General features: G+C 37.4%; 2 protein-coding genes across 2 annotated transcripts; one reads left to right on the forward strand and one right to left on the reverse strand.

Annotated features, from left to right (window-relative positions):
* Positions 1-2,414: 2,414 nt before the first annotated feature.
* LOC108988979 lies at positions 2,415-3,776 on the forward strand. The gene has a single exon (XM_018962415.2). The coding sequence runs from the start codon at positions 2,577-2,579 to the stop codon at positions 3,117-3,119; it is 543 nt and encodes a 180-aa protein (XP_018817960.2). The 5' UTR covers positions 2,415-2,576; the 3' UTR covers positions 3,120-3,776.
* Positions 3,777-9,088: 5,312 nt separating this feature from the next.
* On the reverse strand, positions 9,089-10,479 carry LOC108988992 (ethylene-responsive transcription factor RAP2-3). The gene is made up of 2 exons (XM_018962430.2): positions 10,203-10,479; positions 9,089-9,895 (listed from the first exon to the last, which is right to left on the reverse strand). Exons 1-2 carry the CDS (start codon positions 10,387-10,389, stop codon positions 9,288-9,290), a joined length of 795 nt encoding a protein of 264 aa, XP_018817975.2. The 5' UTR covers positions 10,390-10,479; the 3' UTR covers positions 9,089-9,287.
* Positions 10,480-21,326: the final 10,847 nt, after the last annotated feature.

Raw genomic sequence — 21,326 nt, forward strand, 5'->3', positions numbered from 1 at the left:
CGGAGGAGGGAGTCAGGTTGTGAGGGGAGGGGCAAGGTGAAGGCGATGAAGCGAGATGGAATTAAGGTTTCAAAGGTGGCTAGATCGAGTTTTGTCCTTGCTTCCGATCAGATGTTTCACCAAAAAGATGCAATACGGTGCGTTAGATGGTGCGTCAAACTGTTTGTACCTAACAAATCTTATATATTAATTTGTAAAAGTTATTCGGGCTTTCTTTTTGGTAAAGGGTTTGAAACAATTTTTTCAGTTGGTCCATGAACAACTGGACTTTGAGCTCATCATGGTTTCCCCCCTTGGGCCCTAACCCTTTCATTGATAACAGGCCCACATACTTCAATCATACAGACCGAGTAATTAGTTTTAGAGAAATTATTGTTGCAGTCGTTAGTGTATAAGTGTCGTGCAATCATTTTAAAAAAAGTAAATAAATACGGGACTCACATGAAACATTGTCATTACTACCTACCCCTATTTTATTAGTCAAGCTTTTAGATATTTCAAAATATATTTAGCAGCTACTAAATGAGGGATTGAGGAGACTGCATAAACTTGTCTACAAGTCCAATAGCAAATGAAATCTCTGGGCGAGTCAGAGTGAAGTACTGGAGACCGCCCACCATACATACTCCTATAGGCCGATGGATCTGATAGTAGCTCACCATCATGAGAATACAGCTTGGCGTTAAGCTGGAGTCACACGGGGACTCGTTTAGATAGAGATGCTGCTCATTGACCAGCCTTTGATCCTAGAAAGCTTGAGCATAAGGGTGTTTGCAGAAATGATTTATTGAAGAAAACTGATGAAAACAAGCCCAAGGGGAATACCAAATTCTGTACTTATGTTAGGGGGGAAGAAAGCCAAACATTAGAAGAGCCCAATCGTTCTAGGAGCGGCAAGAGATCAATAAAAACCTCATATGGTAAAGCTCAAAATAGAAAGGCAGATTCCCGAAAAAGCCTTTGCAGCATTGCAAGAAAACAACATTGTCAAAGTAGTGCCTCTACTGTTCCCTCCTTCCCACCGCCCTCCCCTCTATGGATCATCTCGCTCTACTTCCAAGTAAATTGGGTAAATAGGTTGGACGGACTTATCATCATGTTCATTTTCTTATGTAAAAAGACCACTCGTATATCGGAAACATTTCAAAACAATCCTTAGACTTCTACAGATGCTTCATTGGCATCTTATTCATATGAAAGAGTGTGGGATGCTTTTTTCATAGAATTACTATTTTTGGAGGATTGGATTACACCTTTCTTTTAGTCCATTATTCTGATACCCCATGTCTTTCCTGCTGTGTCAAGGCCACAACGAGCGGAATGGAGCTTCTATTTTGCTATTTCTTTTGTTGGAACTTTGTAAACACCTTTCGAATTAAATGATTCAGTGTGAAAATCACACTCACTCTCTCTAGACCGCCCTTTACTCAACTCAAAATAGCGTATATTAGAAAGCATCTCATGAGTTGAAAGACTCGTTACAACTTGCGCTTTTGTCAAGGGCAAGGGAATCACCCGGCTCATTCACCAGAAATCTGCCTAAGAAAGACCTATCCGGAAACAAAGATGGTTTCGTAGCTGATAAAATTTAATAGTGAACTCCACTCTTTTTCAAAACGACTGCACGACGCTTACGCACTTCACGATTACATGTAGCATTACTCTTAGTTTTACTGGTTTAGTGATTGTGCTCGTTGAACATTTTTTGTGAGGTTTGACTAGGGGTGTAAGAAAAAATCGAAAAATAGATTAAACTGGATCAGTTTGTAATCAGTTTGGTGTAGTATCAGTTCTTAAAAATGAAAACTGATCATAAATCGGTACGATACCGATTTTTATATTTTGAAAATCGATTTAAACCGAATCAGACCGGTACATATATATTTTTAATTTTTTATATTATATATAATTTTTATATATGTTATATGTTACATTTCGAATTAAATAATATGAAATTCTAATCTTATTATTCAAATTTATTAATATACTAGCATAATTAAACACTAATTATACTATTTTAATCTTATTATTCAAGTTTATTAATCTCACTAATAGGCTAGACATTACTTATATTATACTATTATAATTGAATATTAAAGAATTAAGAATTAATAATTATTAATAATAAATATTAAATTATCACAATTAAATTTAATATTAAAAAAATTATAATATTAAACAGTGTCATACATATAAATGATAAATCGGAAATTCGGACTAAAATTAAAAAATTAAAAAAATAAAAAATTTATTTTAATGATAAATCGGTTATCGATTCTTAAATTTTTAAAAATATTTATTTTCAAAATTTCTCTAAAATTGGACCAGGCTGCAAGGTTAATCCCTAGTTTGACCCCTAGCCGGCGAATCTCGGAATTATGACCTTACGCGTCATTGTCTTACGTCGCCCCGACTAGGAATCGAGTATATTATCGCGTTTGCGTTGGCAATCTGTATTCCCGACGTGGCTTTCCCACTCATTTTCCCTCTCGGGAAAATAAATTCCAAACCCTTGCTCTTCTCTTTTCCAACCGATTCCCAATTTCTCATTTCTCGGGTGTGAGGACTTCACGGGCATGGACATCTCTCTCATCGCTGACACGGTTAATGTGGCCACCGCGCAAGGCCTAGGCTTCGCCAAATCCATTCTTCGTCGTCATTGCGTCGCCTCCCACAACAACAACCTCTCAATCTCTGCCGTGCTTTTCGCGGTCGGCGCTCTAGCTCCTCCGACGGTCAGATCCAATTACTCTCGAACTGGTGCCCGGACGTTCCTCCGAAAAAAACGCCGCACGAGAAGGAGATCCTTCGGCGGCGAGGACTCCGAGGACGGTGAAGACGACGGTTTTTTTGGCGACGGTGGAGATGGTCCATTCGGCGGAGGCAGTGGTGGCGGTGGCAGAGGGTGGAATTTTGACGGATTCGGAGGACTTAATTGGGATGGATCGCCGTCACCGCCCTCTGACCCCGCTTTCGATTTCGTTTACGAGGTCATCTGCTGGATTGCGCTCTCGAATTGCGTGCACTTCGCGTTCAAGAGGATCGTTCGGATTCTGGCGGATGGGATTGGAGATGCTGAGAGAGAGAAGGTGCCGATGAGGTTGACATCGGTTTGCTAATACGGTACCGTTATCTACTCAATGCTCGGCATACAAATGAGGGATTATTCGGAAGTAATTTCTGAATTTGACTTTGGGGGAGGGGTGGCTTCTGAACTTTCTGATAAGATTTGTATATATTGTATATATTGCACATAATCTCATTGACCTATAAATTGGTTAATAAAAATTGATATGATTTATTGGTATGATTGATTTCGAGAACTTCAATTTGCTGATTGATCATTCACCCTGTTGTGTGTCACATTCAAGTGGTAAAGGAGTTGGTCGCGGTGATATGCTTCTCCAGGTCCAAGATTCAAATTTTCTTAAATGCAAATAATTTATAGGCGCTGTCAGAGTAGGGAAACTTCCCTTGAATTACCTAAGATGCTGCAGGATACTCCTTATCAAGGGTCTGTCCACCTCCGGGATTAATCGGAACTTTTTGTTCTTGGACACCCGGTGCTGATAAAGTGTTTCACGAACTGACTTTTTTTTCCTTTCTCTTAGCCAAGTATTTGTAACGAATTGGAGGTCTAGTTAACCCGGGAACATTGAACTTTGTGGCAATTTGCATGTCTGAATAGTAAATTACTTACTGCACAATGCGCTTTTGTAAGGGGAAAACTGATTTTTAGAGCTTTGTGGTAATCCATAGATCAAGAGATTGAAATAGGTGGTTATATTTTTTCTGTGGTGACTCGAGCACAAGTATTTGGCTGGGTGATGCCTAGTGCAGCTCTTTCACCTCCTAGGCTGGTGGCTTTTCAACTTATGTTGTCTGCTAAATTAGTTTGTTTGAATATGTTAACATTGATTTTTTTATAATAGTAGTTTTGATTAGTTTTATGATGATGGGCACTGCTATCTGAAGCCTCCTTGTTGATGTAGTGTCTTTTTAATAGAACGTTTTGATAGAATTGTTCCAACAAGTTTTATGATAAGTCTTCATTGCCATAGGAAGTCCCTTGTGGGTAGTAGAATGGTTTTAATACTGGCCAGTCATGGATCTGAACAGCATATGCAGTCATCTCTATGGTAATATATTACTAGTGTGGGTGCCTTGATAAGAGAGTGTTTCGATAGAAATAGCCATCAAATTGTCTTGACAAATAGTACGATGCCAGTGTAGACCTAAAGAGGTTGAATCGGGCTTTTTTATATTTTTGATACGGAGTTTATGCCTTGCATGGTAGGTTGAGAAGTGTTCTAGTTTCTTGAGGGAGGCTAAACACGTCAATGCAACTTTGGTATGTGCATTTGTTGCCACTGATTGCCGAGATGCCCAAACTGTTCTAATAGCAAAACCCCGTACTGGTTAGTTTTTTTTGTTACAATGATAGAGGATTTTGCTGCTTTTCTTTGGGTTACATATTGCTTTCTGTGAAATTGCGGGATGCCTATAATTGTTATCCTGGTGGAGTTTTCAAATTCTGGGATCTTAATCTTTGACCACGGACACTTCGCTTGCTTGTTTTCCCCCACGAGCCAAATATACCATATGTTTTATCGGCTTGTTATCTGAATCAGGGTGTGACTGCAGGGGTATCCATTTTGTTTTGTAAGGTGCTAAGCTGAAAGATTTGGTTAGCATACATTCATAGATTGGTCTGTGAAAATTTTCTGGATATGTCAACTGTTGTCTGTTTTACCTGACAGCGTTTGTGAAAGTGATATACGACCTTATGGTCAAGCAATCACATGCTTTTTTTACTGAGGGAAAGGATTTTATAAAGTGTGTAAATTAAGTTTGATATGTGAAGAGATAATCATGTCATAGTGTGCCTTAGATAACGTAGGATTATGACTCGGTTTAGGTGGTTTTGTTTAAAACTGTGGACAAACCTCATTGGTATTTGTATTGACTTGGAATCAGCTGTGTCTCAATCAACAGGAATATAGGCTTGAATATATTGGGATCGAATTCTCAAGGGCTATCATTGATTGGAAACCACAAATTGTCATAGAGACGGCTTAGAGGTTCATTCATGTATATGTGCATATATATATATATATATATATATATATTTTTTTTTTTTTTATGTCAGGAACCTCTTCAATTCAAGGCAGGGCTCTCCGAGTCCACTCCTGTAGAGTAAATTTTGATCTCGTGCATTGCACCCTCAAAAAATTCTCCACATAAAATTGGTTAAATCTCTGATTTTTTACTAGGAGTGTGACCCCAAAAGATTATTTACATCCATTAGTTATTGAATCTTAGACTTTGAAGGATGTGATATTCCAAAATTCACCACTTATGGCAACCCCTTGGGGTTCACGTAGATGTGCATATGTATATGTTGTTCCATATTTAGATCATCTATAGGAGTGAATTTTTTTGTTTTGTTTTTTGTTTTTTTTTTTAATGAAGTATCTTTTTGATCTGTCGTTTCCAAAGAGACACAAATACATATTTTAAAATAGATAATTGCATATTGGTGCTTAACTATTGTTATAGATTGGTTACCAAAAAGTACCTAAATCTCAAGGAGAAATAGGGTCCCACTTGGGGGCCTACAAGATGCAACAAAGTCTGACCCACGTTATGTTCCAAATCCAGCTTGTTTATGACTGTTCTGAAAAATGAGAAGTCAGCTGACATGTACCTAACTTTTTGTGACCTGATATACGAAATTTTAGCTTCCAATGATTGGATTTCAATTACACGAAAAATAAGGAGACTCTATTGATTACTCTGTAATGATGGTGTGTATGTATCTATCCTAATGTAATGTCCCACTCAGAATCGTGTGACGTTTGGTTTGCTCTGGTTCATGAATCTTTCTTTATGGATGAAAATTATTCAAATGTTTCGTCTCGTTGTCCCATCAACCTTCTGCATATACAAACTGACCTGTCAATTTTTATTTTTTATTTTTTTACATTTTAAATATATGCTATACGTGGTACTGGGTTTTTTTGTCATCATGATTACAATCTGAGAGAAGGCATGTTTGTTATATAATAGTGAGCAGTTGTGGCTTGCGGGGTGGTGCAGAGGTGACTCAATTTTCAGGAGCATAGGAGCCCCATAGACAGAGTGTGGTGATAAGGACTGGCCATTGGCATTAATGTTAGAGCCCTCAGCCCTGTGCTGGTTTGCAGTTGCATAACAAATTTATGGTAGTCGTCCTGATGTATATTGTCAATCCTCTGATTCTTTGGAATATCAAAGACAGTAAACAGGGTGAGGGATTTCATCAGATAAGGATTCATCTTAGAGAACCAACCATACGAGGTAGAGTGAGTTGGTAGTAAAATGCTACTCGTTTGCTGGATCTTCTTTGTAGGAGGGAGACTTGCGTACGTTAACTCCACCTGTATATGCTTTAACATCAATTGAAGTTTAAAAAAGCTCAAGGTGGAAGAGAAAATGTTTAGGTATTTTGAGTTATTTGTTTCAGTGAATTCAATATATGATCACGTTCCATTTGAATTTGCAGGCTTTTCACGCGCGTCCAGTAATGTCTACTCAACTCGATCCGGGGCAGTTGACACATGGACTCATGTTCCCGTGTTTCATTTTCCCATCTGGTTTGCTGAGGCAGAGACATATGAATTTTCAACGTGTTGTGGTAAGTAATGACACATGCATGCTGTTATTTTGTTAATTTGGAGTCCGACAGCTATATTTATACGCCTCTGCTGTCCTGTTTCAACTGCTTGGGTTGAAAATATTAAATGAGGAACGTTGAACATTCTTCTTGGATCTTCTTTCTTCATCTTCTCTTCCTTGGTCCAAAGCAGCAGTGGAAAGTGAAGATGTAGAGGTCAAACCATCAACATAAACTTGTCGTCGATTAGATGAGAAACGCGTAGACACTCCTCCTACAAATCAAGTTGGACAGAACTACGAACGTAAAATTGGTTCATATTCTTTTATATAAGCAACCATTAAAATGAAACTTTCATAGCCATTTTATTTAGGCACTCAACGATAGAAAGGAACGGCCCAACCGAGATAAAGAGTAGTTGTGGAGACCGGATTTATCAAAAGATTGTGACATCCCTTCCATTCTACTGAAATTGTCAATCAGACAAAATTTCGAAACAACCGTCAGGCCCGATCATGCAAGATTTTAATATTTATAAGAGATGAGAGACATTAGTACTGACGTGTGACATGAGATAATAAATATTTATGATGAAAAGTAGCGTTTATTCAATATAAAAAGATGATAATTAAAATATTTACAAATAATATGCTGATCAATAATATTTTATTAGAATATCTGATACATCAGCAATTAATTAATTTATGATTATTTATTAAATTGAAAAATAATATGCCATGACTATAATTAGAAAAAGGTAGAAATTATATTTTACGTCATTAAATTGTCATTTTTCTATTTTATTCTAAATTATCAGCATTGTTGAATTATCAAATTTTGATGGTAGACGAACTATGATCGTTGAAATTGTGTCATATTTTTTTATAATTTAAATTGTCAGATTAAAATTAAGTGTCAAAACGACCATTATTCAGTGCTCAAAAAGAATTTATCCTCAGAAAAGGTATTCATATAAAAGTTTATTTCAAATACAAAACAAAGATGCATGCACTTTTTCGAAAACGTTGCTCTTCCCACCGGTAGCTTTTGCTGGCAGCAATCGTTGAATTTTTTTTTTTAATTTTTTATTTAATAATTAAGTAAATATTTTTTTAATAATATAAATTTTTAAAAAAATATATTTAAAAATATTAAAAAAATACATGAAAATAAACAAGCGGTAGCGGAGCTCGGCGGCTGTAGAGCCATCTGCACTTTTTTATCTTATCTCACCACGAGTGGCCTACAAGGGTTGGTAGAAATAAAGCAACTCTGAGCTGAAAGAAGTGGCCGTGGCTGCCACCCTCCCTTCCTTATATATAAATATAAATATATATATATAATTAAATTATATTAAAAATTTATAATATATAAAGTGTAATAATCTATACAAATTTTAAATATATAAATCCCACCTAAATCACGATTCTTTAAAAAAGATTAAGGTTGCGTTTGGATGTTGAAGTGAGTTGAGTTGAGTTGAATTGAGATGATAAAATATTGTTAGAATATTATTTTTTAATATTATTATTATTTTAAGATTTAAAAAGTTGAATTATTTATTATATTTTATGTTGGGATTTGAAAAAGTTGTAATGATGAGTTGAGATGAGTTGAGAGATGTTTGTCATTGAAACGAAGCCTAATTCAAATAGATGAAATGAAATATTTTATTAAAAGTTGAATAAAAAATTAATTAATTTATTATATTTTATATAAAAATTTAAAAAAATTATAATAATTATATAAGATGATATGAGATAATTTAATTTTATATAATTAAACCAACCCTAAATTTCACTATAAAATGTATAAACAAAATCATTTTTTTAAACCCTACTTTTTTATAAAAGATTTGTATGCTAAATATTTACACCTCTTGTTACTCATAAATAAATTATTTACATTGCACAACATTTTATAAATATAATATCTTTATGATGTGATGATAAAATAAGAATTAACGAGATAAAAGTGCGTGTATTACCAATATAATAAGTCAAGATTATACTATAAAACTAAAAGAAAAATTATATACATAAGCTTCACATTTTTACATATCACTTAAAAGTATGTGAATTTATTCTTTTACTTTTATATTTCATATTCTTAAAGAAAAATTCTAAACATAAGCTTCACACCCTGCACATCCATTTAAAAACAACTTTTTTATCCTCATATTTCATATTGAATTCAATATGAAATATGAAGATAAAAAAGTAAAATCACATATTTTTAAGTGGGTGTGCAGAGTGTGAGGCTTCTGTGTAGCACAACTCATTTTTAAATAGTGTAGCATAACTCAAACTAAAATAAGAGTGATTAATTATTAGGAAAAAAAAAAAACAACCGAGAGGATGAGATACATGCACCGACAACAGATCACGGGCAGAATCCAAGGTTTTGAAACAAAGGCAGATGAGGACAAGGACGATGACATTGCAAACACACGCTACGATTTATTTATGGTATTTACGGCACCGATGGAGAGAGTTGTGACAAACATAAGAGCATAAAACACGTACATATGGCAGCCGTAGGCCGCGTAGCCATTCAAATTTAAACCCTAGCACAAAAAGATTACAGACTCACAGACATAACTCTCCGTTTATCATCTGTTTTTGTTAAGGCCCTAATACACGAGCTGACGTTGTTGCTGGTGATGCGTTACTAGGTCATCCAGTAGCCAAAGGTCCACCGCGTCGAACTCACCGCGTCCACTCTCCAGACTCGGCTGCTCTGGCTCCAATCCCAAGAACGATTCCAAGCTCGAGAATTGCTCTTTCAGCTCAAACTCATTCGCCCCCTCGCTCTTGCAACAAATCTCCTTCTGATATGGGTATCCCATATAAGCCGGTGGTGGTGTTGGCAGAGGCGGCGGAGGCGGCGGCTCCGTATTCAGCAAAGTAGTCTGTGTCGACTCACGAACGACGCACCTCTTCTTAGCTGGCGGCGGCGCAACTGGTGGAGCCGGAGCGGGTTGGTGTAGCTTGGCAAAGTTGAGCTTGGCTTTGTCGCCTCGGATTCGCTTGGCGGCTTCGTCGTAAGCACGGGCCGCCTCTTCGGCGGTGTTGTAGGTACCGAGCCAGACTCGGACGCCTTTGTGTGGGTCTCTAATTTCGGCCGCCCATTTGCCCCATGGCCTCTGCCTGATTCCTCTGTACACGTTCTTCCGAGTTCTCTGACACTTACTTTCCTTTTCTGCAAGTTGGCTTGTTTTCTGAGCCTTATCACGCCTCACTGTAATACCCACAAAAATAAAAATAAAAAACCATTGTATTTCGATAAGAACTACTCTAGTGTTACAAACATAAACCGGTAAACCAGCAAAAAATCATAAATTTACAAAATAAAATATATACCGAAATCTGCTATCACATCAATCATGCCAAGCAAAATAAATATAAGAAAAAAAAAGTTATAAAAAAAACCGAGAAAAAATAAAATACCCAGATTCCTACTTCAGTAGAAGGCCACAAGATTTGAGTAAAAAAAAAAAAAGGTAGAAAAGTTAGAACTAGACGAGACTCAGATACAAGGAATTTACCTTTGCGAATCTGCTTGGTCTTTTGAGGCAACCTGTGAGCAAACTGGTTAGCGAAATCTTTGGTAATTGAATCATAGCCAAAGAGGTCGGAGATGGGGTCGAGCTCCGACCAGAGATCGTGAGCGGTGAGATTCCGGCTAACCGGCTTTATATCTACGTAATCGGAAATGATAGCACCCCCACACATGTTTTGTGCCGCTTATAACAGAGATCACTGTGACGAGTCTCGTAGAAGGCAGGTCTGCAGAACGTGTCTGGGAGAGACGAACAAACGGCTGTGTTGGGGTCTCCATTTATAGACCGACGGTTACAACTACTCGGCCCAGAAGCAGACAAACTTTCATTTACTTTTTCTTTAAATGGGCCTGCTTTTCCAGGCCCATTAATATGAAGGTAAAGTTGAAGAGAGACGTGTGGGGTTACAGATGGGATTGAATCGATAGCGACCGTACGATTTCTGGAAGATTGGTTTTTATGGAAGCGAGGGAGGGAACATGTGGGGGGGCCTTACGGAACAAGTTGGGCTTGTGGAGGATGTGTACGTGGCTGCTTGCAATTGGGGGAAACCGGAAGCTTAGACGACGGTACTGTAACCGTGCTCGTGCAGGGAAACAGCTAGTCATGTAACGTACGTCACGGGTGGTGCCAAAATTTAACTGCCACGGATGAAGGATTCGCGCTCGGTTTCTTCGAAGCGGGGGTAGTTATATATCAAATGCCCCCGAGTTCGAACAATATTTACCGATGAAACCAAACCAAGGGACATGGTCATCCATGTACGTACGTATAATGCTCTCCATAATTTCTATATTTCTTTTTATTATTATTTTCAAGAAAACAAAAGCTAACGATGCATGTCATATATGGTCATGTAGTTATTACATGACGTTGAAAATGGTTAGTGACACGTAGGATTAGTCTTTCAAAATCATCTGATCCATACTAGAAATGTGGACCGAACCCATGCATGCATTTAATCTCTGATCATTGAGAAAGTAGAAGAAAATGACAATATCTATATATAAATTTATAATTAAGGAGAGAGCATGCATTAATATTACATCATCAGCAGCAAGCTGGCGAAGATATTTGCAGCTGGTCTTTTAGGAAATTACAAACCATGCAAAGAGGGTACTGAAGTTGCATGCAGCAAGAGATCACTAGAGGTACTCATGCTCTGATCGAAATATAATGGATTCAAATTGAAATTGGGTTCCCCTACTATGTATCAATATGCATTCGTAATGGATTTAATTTCCACATGATGCATGCATGACACGATAAATATATAGGTACGTACTTGGTATCGACCACGTACCTACGAGAGATACATATTTTGGGCCGTAATATAAATATATATATATATATATATATATATATATGTAATTGTTTATGAAGTTGGAATATTTAAGATCAGAGTTTTAGCAGAAACTTGAATAACTCATGTTCGATCCTGATCACTCATGATGGCCTGCAAACCAAAGAAATTGGGTCCCGATCGAACGAATAATGCATTCATGGGTCATCACGATTATTAAGAGTCTAAGACTGACCAAGTGCTAGTTCGGGTACGTAGTGAAATATTCTGAAAAAAATTTATTATTAAAAAATTATTTTCTTTTCGCATAAATCTAATATTTATTCAATTTTTTTATTTTTAATTGCGCCGCCTCTCTTTTCAAAGATGAATTGATGATAGGTCAGAAAATCATCGCCTTTTGCTTTTTCTCCACTCAAATTCCCGCTCCTCAGTCCTCATACATGCAGCCGCCTTCTTAATTCATGATGTTCATCCTAATCTTAATTTCCAATTGATTTTTTTATTGTTATATTTTCCTTCAAAAATTAATTAAATATTGTTAATGTTACTTATCTTCCGAATTAAATTTTATCTTTCAATTCATGAAGAATATTAACGTAATTGAATACTTATAATGGGTATGGACGACGACTTCCTGCATCCACTACTCAATTGGTACTAATTACTCACTCTGAATATAATTAAGATTATGATTATCAGATTATTTGTGGATAAGGAAAAGCACGTCAATGTACGTAGTAGACGATACTGTACTGTCAAGCAAAGTCAAAAAAAAAAAAAAAGGATAGATCACTATAAGATTTAGGCTATTTCGTTTAACTATTGTATTCATCTTAAATTCAATTAAATTCAGTTTAATTTTAAGTTAAGTTTAATATCTAAATATTTAATTCTTAAATTATTAAATTTATCTCAACTCAAAATCTTCTTACACAAAAAATCTATAATTTTTTTTAACTTAAAACATCTTTATATATGAGACTCACAATATTTTTCAATTTCGTATAAAAAGTATTAAATTCATCTTAACATCTAAACACACTTTAAATTCAATTTAGATGAATTCTACATAATTATCTTTACTACTCAACTCATTACTATTTATAAATAATTCAACTTAACTGAATTCAGTTTAACATCTAAATACAACCTTAAAATAATAGAGACTATGATCTTACGATGCAAAGGCTCATGAATCTTATTCCATATATATATAGTTCAACTATGCATAATCCAAACTATATATGTTTAATTCCCACAATTTAATTGAACGTTAAGGTCGATGTTGTTGAAATGTTTCTCGCACCTTCGATCGCTGCTTTGAATTGCGATTAGAAAAGGGAAAGAGTGGCTCGGGATTTAAGCGGGTGACGTTTCCGATGCCATTAGTTGGTTGAGTTCAATTGTTCTTTTGAGGGTAGATTTATTTTGTGGAGAAGAAAAATAGTGATTACCTTTTTTGAGGCCCTTTTTCTCTTTCTATATGTCGTCCCGAGGTTGCCGTTGCATGTCCTCTTTCTGGCGGTTTGACAACAGCACACCCCCTTTGAAGAGGCATGTCCATGTCATATCATTGAATGTGGTAACTCTTTCTAAGACCTTGATCAGCACGGTCTAAAACAAATATGTCTCTTAGAGAGGGTATTTCGGTGCATTTAATGCGATAACTCCAATTTGGTTACTGTAAATTCTGTCGGGAATAAAGTTGTGCTATCTCTTATATTTCGGTCTTTAGAGATAAGTCTTCTGGACGAGATCATGTCAATCACAATAGTGTATTGAGATTTTATTAACGTTTGTAATTGACTTGTTATTTGAAGTCAAATTTATATGTTCTTTTTCAATAAATGGAATGAGATCCGTTGTTTAAAAAAAAAAAAAAAAACACGATAACCCCTTCTGAAAATGGGGCATGGAGAGCCGCTCAGACCTGACCCAATCACTAATGGAGCTAGCAGAGATGCGTTGGCCTACCTTGACGGCACTAGTTCCTATGGGCGTACCCTGTTGAGCCATGGCCGAATGGCCATATCAACTCCTTGGCCTTTCCCCGATGGGTTCGTCGATATCGCGCTAGGAAAGGACCTCTAGGTCTGTCAACTGTTCCCCCTTTGCGCACCTTGCACCTAACTCAGTCCGAACTTGCATGGATCAGCTGGCCCGATGGGGTCGGGCCCATTTTTCAAGGTGGAAATTGGGCCTAACAGTCGATGTCTGTCAAATTTAAGACTTGCATCAAACTTTTATATAAGCATACTTTGGAATGAAAAAAAAAAAAATTGCTTAATTTTAATTATTTAATTTATTTTTTTGTAGGTATTTTTTTATCTCAGTTTTTCAAAAACTTCAATACAGTTTTTTTTGTAGCCATTTAATGATTTTTCAAATTTTAATTTTTACTCCTTAGATTTTGGATTTGAAAAATAAAAATAGTCATTTCATCAACTAACCGTCAGAATCACTAGAAGAAAAAAACTTGTCAATAAATGGCTAAATCGGCTTAAGCTTGCATGCCACATCTAAAAAAGATACAAGTAAATATAGCTTAAGAGTAGCTCACAAATTATTTTTATAGAAGTCACAAATTAAAAAAAAAAAAAACAAATAGTAAAGAGAAAGGAAAAACATAAAAACCAAATCTAAAAATTAAAATCCATATAATCATAAGAGATTTAAAAGATATTAGATATTAAAAAACTGAAACGTAAAAAGATAGAATTAAAACAACTTCAAAGAACAAGAAAAAGAACAAAGAATCTGTGGAGAGGCACCCTTACACATCATTCCTGACTTCTTCGGTCACAGTTTTCCTAGGTGACAAGTTACAAATATTCCTTTGATACAAGTTATGGAAAAATAGCAACAACATGACTTAAAAGTTTTGGACACTTGAAGACTTTCAACTTGTTTAATTCATTTAAATGACTTATTTTATTAGTTTAGAATAATTAGATTTATTATGAAAATGACTTAAGGGGGTATCTATTCAAGGGCATGTTAGAAAATTTATTATTTCTTATGAACTAGGATTTTTGGGAAGATATTGTATTTTGGCCAATGACTTATTTGGAAAGTTACTTTTTAGGAACTAGAGTTTCAAGAGTTTACTGTAGCGTTATTGTAGCCGCAACACTGTAGCCACGGTACTGTTCATTCAGGGGCATTTTGGGTAAAATGGGCTTTATTTTGGCTAGGGTTTGATTAGATTTTACTTTAAATACTCTTTGTAGCCTTATTTTAATAAATTTATGAAATTTGATAAATTTATTCATTGTGAGTTGAGTTTTACTCCTCTTGTTTTTAATTGAACTTTTGAACTTATCAAAGGTAAATCATAACCTTTATGGCGTTCTTCCTTTATAATCTGGGTTCTTGAGACAAGTTCTTCAACATGTCTAGATTTTAATATAATCTAGGTTCTTGAAACTATAATTCTCATCGGATCTAGATTCTCCATCCTTGACTTGATTTTGGCTTTTTTGGGAAGTTCTCAAATTGATTGTGGGTTCAAAGGATTCCATTCCCGCGGGTTCATATCAGTAATGGTAACTAATGTATTTTACTTTCTTTTTTCTCTCACATATTTGTATGTTAAGTCTAAGTTTTCATTCGAAAAAATGAAAAATATTATATGGAATATAAAATATTTTTATTTATTTATCATCATTCTAATTACTATTATTTTTTATCTTCTAATGTGATAGAATAAAATTATTATCCCAAAATAAAATAAAATAAAAATTAATAAAATATTATTAAAAATGAAAAATGCTTTTTTTTTTTTTTTGGGAAAACAAAAACAAAAAGTTTAGCTAGAAAAAATCATCAAATGCATGAAATTGGGTATCCAAAGGCAAAGCTGCAAAATGGTTTTAAAAAGTCTTTTTTTAAAAAAAAAACAAAAAACAAAAGGTAATAAACCCGGATATCCCGATTTACATCCGGTTATCGTCTAGATTTGTTTTGAGCTTATCCGGGCAAATGTTTTTTAAAACCTGGATATAGATCTGGTTATGGCCGGATATACGGATTCGGATCCAGTTCTACACCCCTATACAGAAATACTAGTTACAAGAAACTTTGCAGCCTAAACCTGGAACATTTCATGGAAAATTACGTTCAAAATGCAAAAGAGGTCCGCAATAAACAAACTCATCACTAGGAATCATTGGTGTGGGACGCTAGGAACTATTCAGGTGATGGTTGGACATTTTGCAATTCAAATCCAAACAAATAAAGTTTGCAACTAACAAATAGGCATAGCTCAGTACACATACAGAAAGTATGCCCTATCTAAGTAGGCACAATAGAGACAAAATCATATAGATCAATGCCATTAAAATCAATAGTAATGGCCCAACTACATAGAGTTATAATAAAAAAAAAATTTAGTTCCTCTAGCGATCTCTCATTGTCTTCAAATGTCTGTTCATTGCGTTCCTGCCACAAACATCACATGACGAATATGGGGACCATCTTCCACACAACTTTAATCTGTTGAATGCCTCTTAGATTTGTCCAGCTAACTAGAACTACCACCACTTTCTCGGGCATAACCCAAGCCAAGTCTAGTCTATTAAACACTTTATTCCATAACACCCTAGCTGTCTCACAATGTAATAGGAGATGGTCCACCAACTTGACCCCTTTTCTGCACATGCAACACCAATCTGCGATGATCACCCTCTGTTTTCTCAAATTGTCGATTGTGAGGATCTTACCCAAGGAAATTGTCCACACGAAAAAGGCTGCTTTTGGCGGTGCCTTATGTCTACATAGCCTTCTCCATGGAAACTGAATATTGGGCACTTGTGTGAGGGACTTGTAGTAAGAGCGAAACGATAAAGAACCTTTACCTGCAAATGTCCACTACAACATATCTTCCTGCTGGTTGCTCGGTTTTATAGAGTATAAGAGGCTAAAAAATTCTTCAAAGCTGCTCATTTCCCAGTCTTGTGCTTCTCAACTAAAATTGATATTCCATTGGACTTGCTCCCCCGCTATCACCATGACTTCAGCGACTAAAACATCTTTGGCACTTGCAAACCGGAAAAGTGAAGGAAATACATCATGTAGAGCACTGTTACCACACCAAATATCACTCCAGAATTTAATCTTGGAACCCTCACCCACAAGAAATCTTGTGTGTCTAGTGAATACCTCTCATCCTCTTCTTATATGTTTCCACAACTCCACTCCGTAAACGCCTCTCACTTCTTTAGTACACCATCCTCCCCATAATCCTCATTATTTGCTCTCAATCACCATCTTCCATAAGGCTTCTGGTTCCTTATTGTATTTTCATAACCATTTGCCAAGTAGCTCCCGATTAAAAATTCTCATATTTCTAATACCCAAACCACAATTGGAGATAGGGTGACATATCTTCTCCCACTTGACGAGGTGGAATTGGAACTCCTCCCCCACTCCACTCCACAAGAAGTTACATTGAGATTTCTCAATTCAAACCTCCACACTTACAGGGATAGGGAATAGAGACAAAATAGGCAGGTAAATTAGATAATATACTCTTAACCAAGGTAATCCTACCACCTTTTGACAGATACATTATCTTCCATCTTGCCAGTCTCCGCTCAACTTTCTCAATCACTGTGTCCCATAACGAAAATGCTCTCGAGATAGCTCCCAATGAGAGTCCAAGGTAAGTCATAGGGAGAGAGGCAATCTTACACCCCAGAGTGTTGGCCAACCATCTTATGTGATAAACATCTCCAATTAGCACCATTTCCGATTTGTTGAGGTTCACCTTCAACCTGGACGCCGCTTCAAAACAAAGGAGAAAAGCCTTTAGTGCTCGAACCTGGTTCAAATTTACCTCACAAAATATTAGTGTGTCATCTGCAAAAAAAAAAATGAAAAATATTAATAATTCCCCTCTCGGGTACCAACCGAGAAGCCAGCCACAAACCCATTGTTAAACCACTGTCGATGTCATTCTGCTTAGCGCCTCCATCACAATAACAAAAAGTATTTGAGATAATTGATCTCCTTGTTGTAAACCTCGTGTGCTATGAAAAAAACCAATTGGGCTTCCATTTATCAAAATAGAGAATTTCATCATTGATATGTACCAGCGAATCCATGACTGCCACCTCTCCCCAAAACCACACCGCCCAAGAAGATAAAGAAGGAAATCCCAGTTAACGTGATCGTACGTCTTCTCCATGTCTAGCTTGCAAATTATATCTATAGTGCTAAATTTCAGTCTACTGTCAAGGCATTCATTGGCAATAAGAACCGCGTCTAAAATCTATCTACCATTTACAAAAACATTTTGAGGTTTTGTAATTATCTTCCCCAATACCTCACCTAGACGGTTCGCAAGCACCTTGAAGATGATCTTATAAACCCCATTTACTAAGCTAATAGGCCGAAACTCCTTAACCTCCGTAGCCCCAACCTTCTTCGGTATCAAAGCAATAAAAGTGGTGTTGAGGCTTTTTTCAAATTTTCCAGCTGAGAAGAACTCTTGAAATACCTTCATAAGATCATCATTTAACATGTCCCAACATGTTTGAAAGAAACCCATAGAAAAACCGTTAAGACTCGGTACCTTGTCTTTAATAATTTTTCTCAACACTTCGTAAGTCTTTGCCTCCTCAAAAGGCATCTCCAATTGACAAACATCATGCAGCCCAATGGAATGAAACCCAAGCCCATCAAGTGTAGGCCTGCATCCCATATGTTTGGTAAGTAGCTGCTCATAGAAATCAACTACATGATTGTGAATCACTTGCTCTTTCCTACAGTCCACTCCATCAATTTTCAGCATCTCAACATTGTTGTTTTTTCTATGAGAGTTGGTTATTCGATGGAAAAACTTTGTGCTACAATCTCCTTCCTTTAACCACAATGCTCTTGATTTTTGACGCCAAGAGGTCTCTTCTAATAAAATAATCCTCTCAAGCTCTGCCACCAACATTGTCTTCCGAGCTACTTCTTCTTGTGTAAGAGGCCGGTCCTCTTGTATCCTCTCTAACTCCTGAATCTCCAACCCATTCATTTTCTCGTGTTCCCCTATATCACCAAAAGATTGCATGTTCCAAAACTTTAAATCTTTTTCTAGAGCTTTCAGTTTACCTGCAAGGGTGAAGCTAGGGATCCCCTGTATCTAATATGATGCCCACCACTGTCTAACCCTGTCGACAAAGCCTTCAAATTTTAGCCACATATTTTCAAATTTGAAATACCTACGCCTTCTTTGGATGCCACCACAATCTAGCATGATAGGCCAGTGATCTGAGCAAAGACGAGGCATTCTCTTTAGCCAAACATCCAGAAAATGACTCTCATTCTGGCGATATCAGGAATCTATCCAGTCAAGATCCAGTCTGATTATTCAGCCACGTGAAAGAACCCCCCGCTAGTGGCAGATCCACTAAGTTCAAATCAAAGATGCACTCCAAGAACTCTATCATTGCCAACCGCTCTCTTCTATTTTTCGAACATTCACTTGGAAATCTTATGACATTAAAATCTTCGTCAATGCACCATGGGAGGTCCCACAAGCTATGTATTCCAGCTAATTCTTCCGACAATAATAGTCTTTTGTTGTTGTCTAAGATTGGTCCATATACACCTGCAAAGGCCTACAAAAAGTTATCTGTTACACTCATAAAGGAGCATGCTACCAAGTAAGCACCTATGAACTCCTATCTTTTCTCCACCACCCGTCTATCCCACATCACCAACACATCTCCTAATGCTCCATTTGAAGCCAAGTACACCCAATCCACTTGTACACAACTCCATAAATTTCGTACAACTCTTCTAGTAATTAATTTCATCTTTGTCTCTTGTAAACAAACAATGTTCATCTTCCACTCACTCAACAAGTTCCTTATTTGAAGATGCTTATTAACCCCGTTGAGCCCGCATATATTCCATGACACAATTTTGAGTTTCATTAAGAGAAGGCCAGCCCCTTCCCTTTTGACCTGTCCCTACTGGAACTACCCTCACAATTCATTGACCATGTTAACCTTTTAAACTCTCGTTGCTTTTTTTTTAATCCAACTTTCCTGTATTGTTGGTGCCCCACTTCAATGGTGGTAAGGCGATCCATAAATTGTTCCTCGAACCCTTTACACTTCATCCCACAAGCTATTGTATTTCCTTCACCTTGTGAAATACCCAATCAAAAACACTAGACTGATCACGTAACATGAAGTTCAGAGGGATGGGCTCACCCACTCTGAACTCCATCGACAAAATTTGAGTCTCTTTCCCAAAAGGATTTCCACCCTCCCTAACAGGCCCACTTAGCACCTGGATGAGTCTTCGGTTATTTTCTTCTTAAAAAAGAGTTAACTCTTCACTGCCAGAATCATCCACACATATCCCTTCCCTTATGTCCCTTTCAGAGTCGTCATGAAGCACAGAAATAGTGTTCACCAAAGTAAATCCTCACCCCCCACATCCCATTAGCACTTTCTAGCCACCTCTCGATGGTGATGTTGTAACACCCAGACCCATAAGTTGTATGGTTAGACTATAAAATTTTATTTTTTTATTTTTTTAGAGCTTGATATTTTAGGTTTTTTTTTTTTTTTGGTTTTTATGTTATGGATCGAGTAGTGATTTATTTTTATTTTATTTAGAGATCTTAACTGTTTGTTTAAATCTTAGAAAAGCTATCGATTTATGAGTAGTTTCTCACCCGCATGACTCTTTTCTATCCGCTTGCATGTTACCCTCTCATCTCTAGGGTTTTCTTTCTCCATCTATTTTATTCACACATTCTTCATCCTCAACAAAAAAAAAGAAAAGAAAACCTAGTATAGCCGTTCTTCTTTTCCCACCTCTCCTCTCGGTTTCCCAGTACTGCCGAAACACAGTTGTTGCCCTCTTCAGCCACCCCGTTGCTGCCATCTTCCCCGTCTGCCACCATGCACTACTTTTCGGCCACTCCACATGCAGCAACGATCACAGAAGCCACCATCGTGCAGCCCCCGCAGCTTCTACCACCTGGTTTCTTCTGCCGTCAGCATACTCAACATCGTACCCCAAGCCCTCGCACCACAGTCCTCCGCCCCCACCGTGCACTTATGCAGTGCACCACCCACGACCAGCAAAGGAAGATCATCACCACGGGTAGCACCACCTGAGAAGCCGAGCCCTCAGATCGCACGGCAAGAGACTCACCCACGCACGGCCAAAAACCAGTCTGCACTTGCACGGTTTTACTCAACTATCACACGGAAACTGCAGCTTCCCAAGGAGGTCAAGCCGCTGCATGCTCCTCCACAACGCTGACATAAGCCACCATCGTGACCCAGCCGTGAACCCACGTCGGAAAACACCACCATCAAACACACTGAAGGACCTCTGTTTTTGCATCTCAAAACAAGGCACTTTTTCTTGTTTCGGTGCCACCAGCCACGGCGAAGGGAAGCCCGGCGACGCCGACACCCCAACCTTTCCGTGACCTGTTGCTGCCCAACCACCTTGTTGCCGCCGCATCGCTGCCCTCTCGGTGAGTATTCCGTGTGTTTTTCTCTCCATCTCTATTCCTATCTCGCACATCACTCTCTCTCCGTCTCTCTCTCGCTCACCACACACTCTCGTTCACTCGTGCGCAGCCCATCTAGACGGAGTCTCCGCCGCACTCTCGCTCTTTTGTCGCGCCACCTCAATCCCTCCAACCAGCCCCGTCGCTCCTCACCCCTCCACGTGTGCCTCGGTTTCCCTTGGGTAAGTTGCTGCTGCCGCATACTGGAATCCCCGTATGTGTGTTCGTCTAGTTTATTATACGTACTAAATATATATGATATTTATGGACA

The sequence above is a fragment of the Juglans regia genome, chromosome 7 (assembly GCF_001411555.2).
Source record: "Juglans regia cultivar Chandler chromosome 7, Walnut 2.0, whole genome shotgun sequence".
In the NCBI taxonomy this organism is placed as follows: Eukaryota; Viridiplantae; Streptophyta; class Magnoliopsida; order Fagales; family Juglandaceae; genus Juglans; species Juglans regia.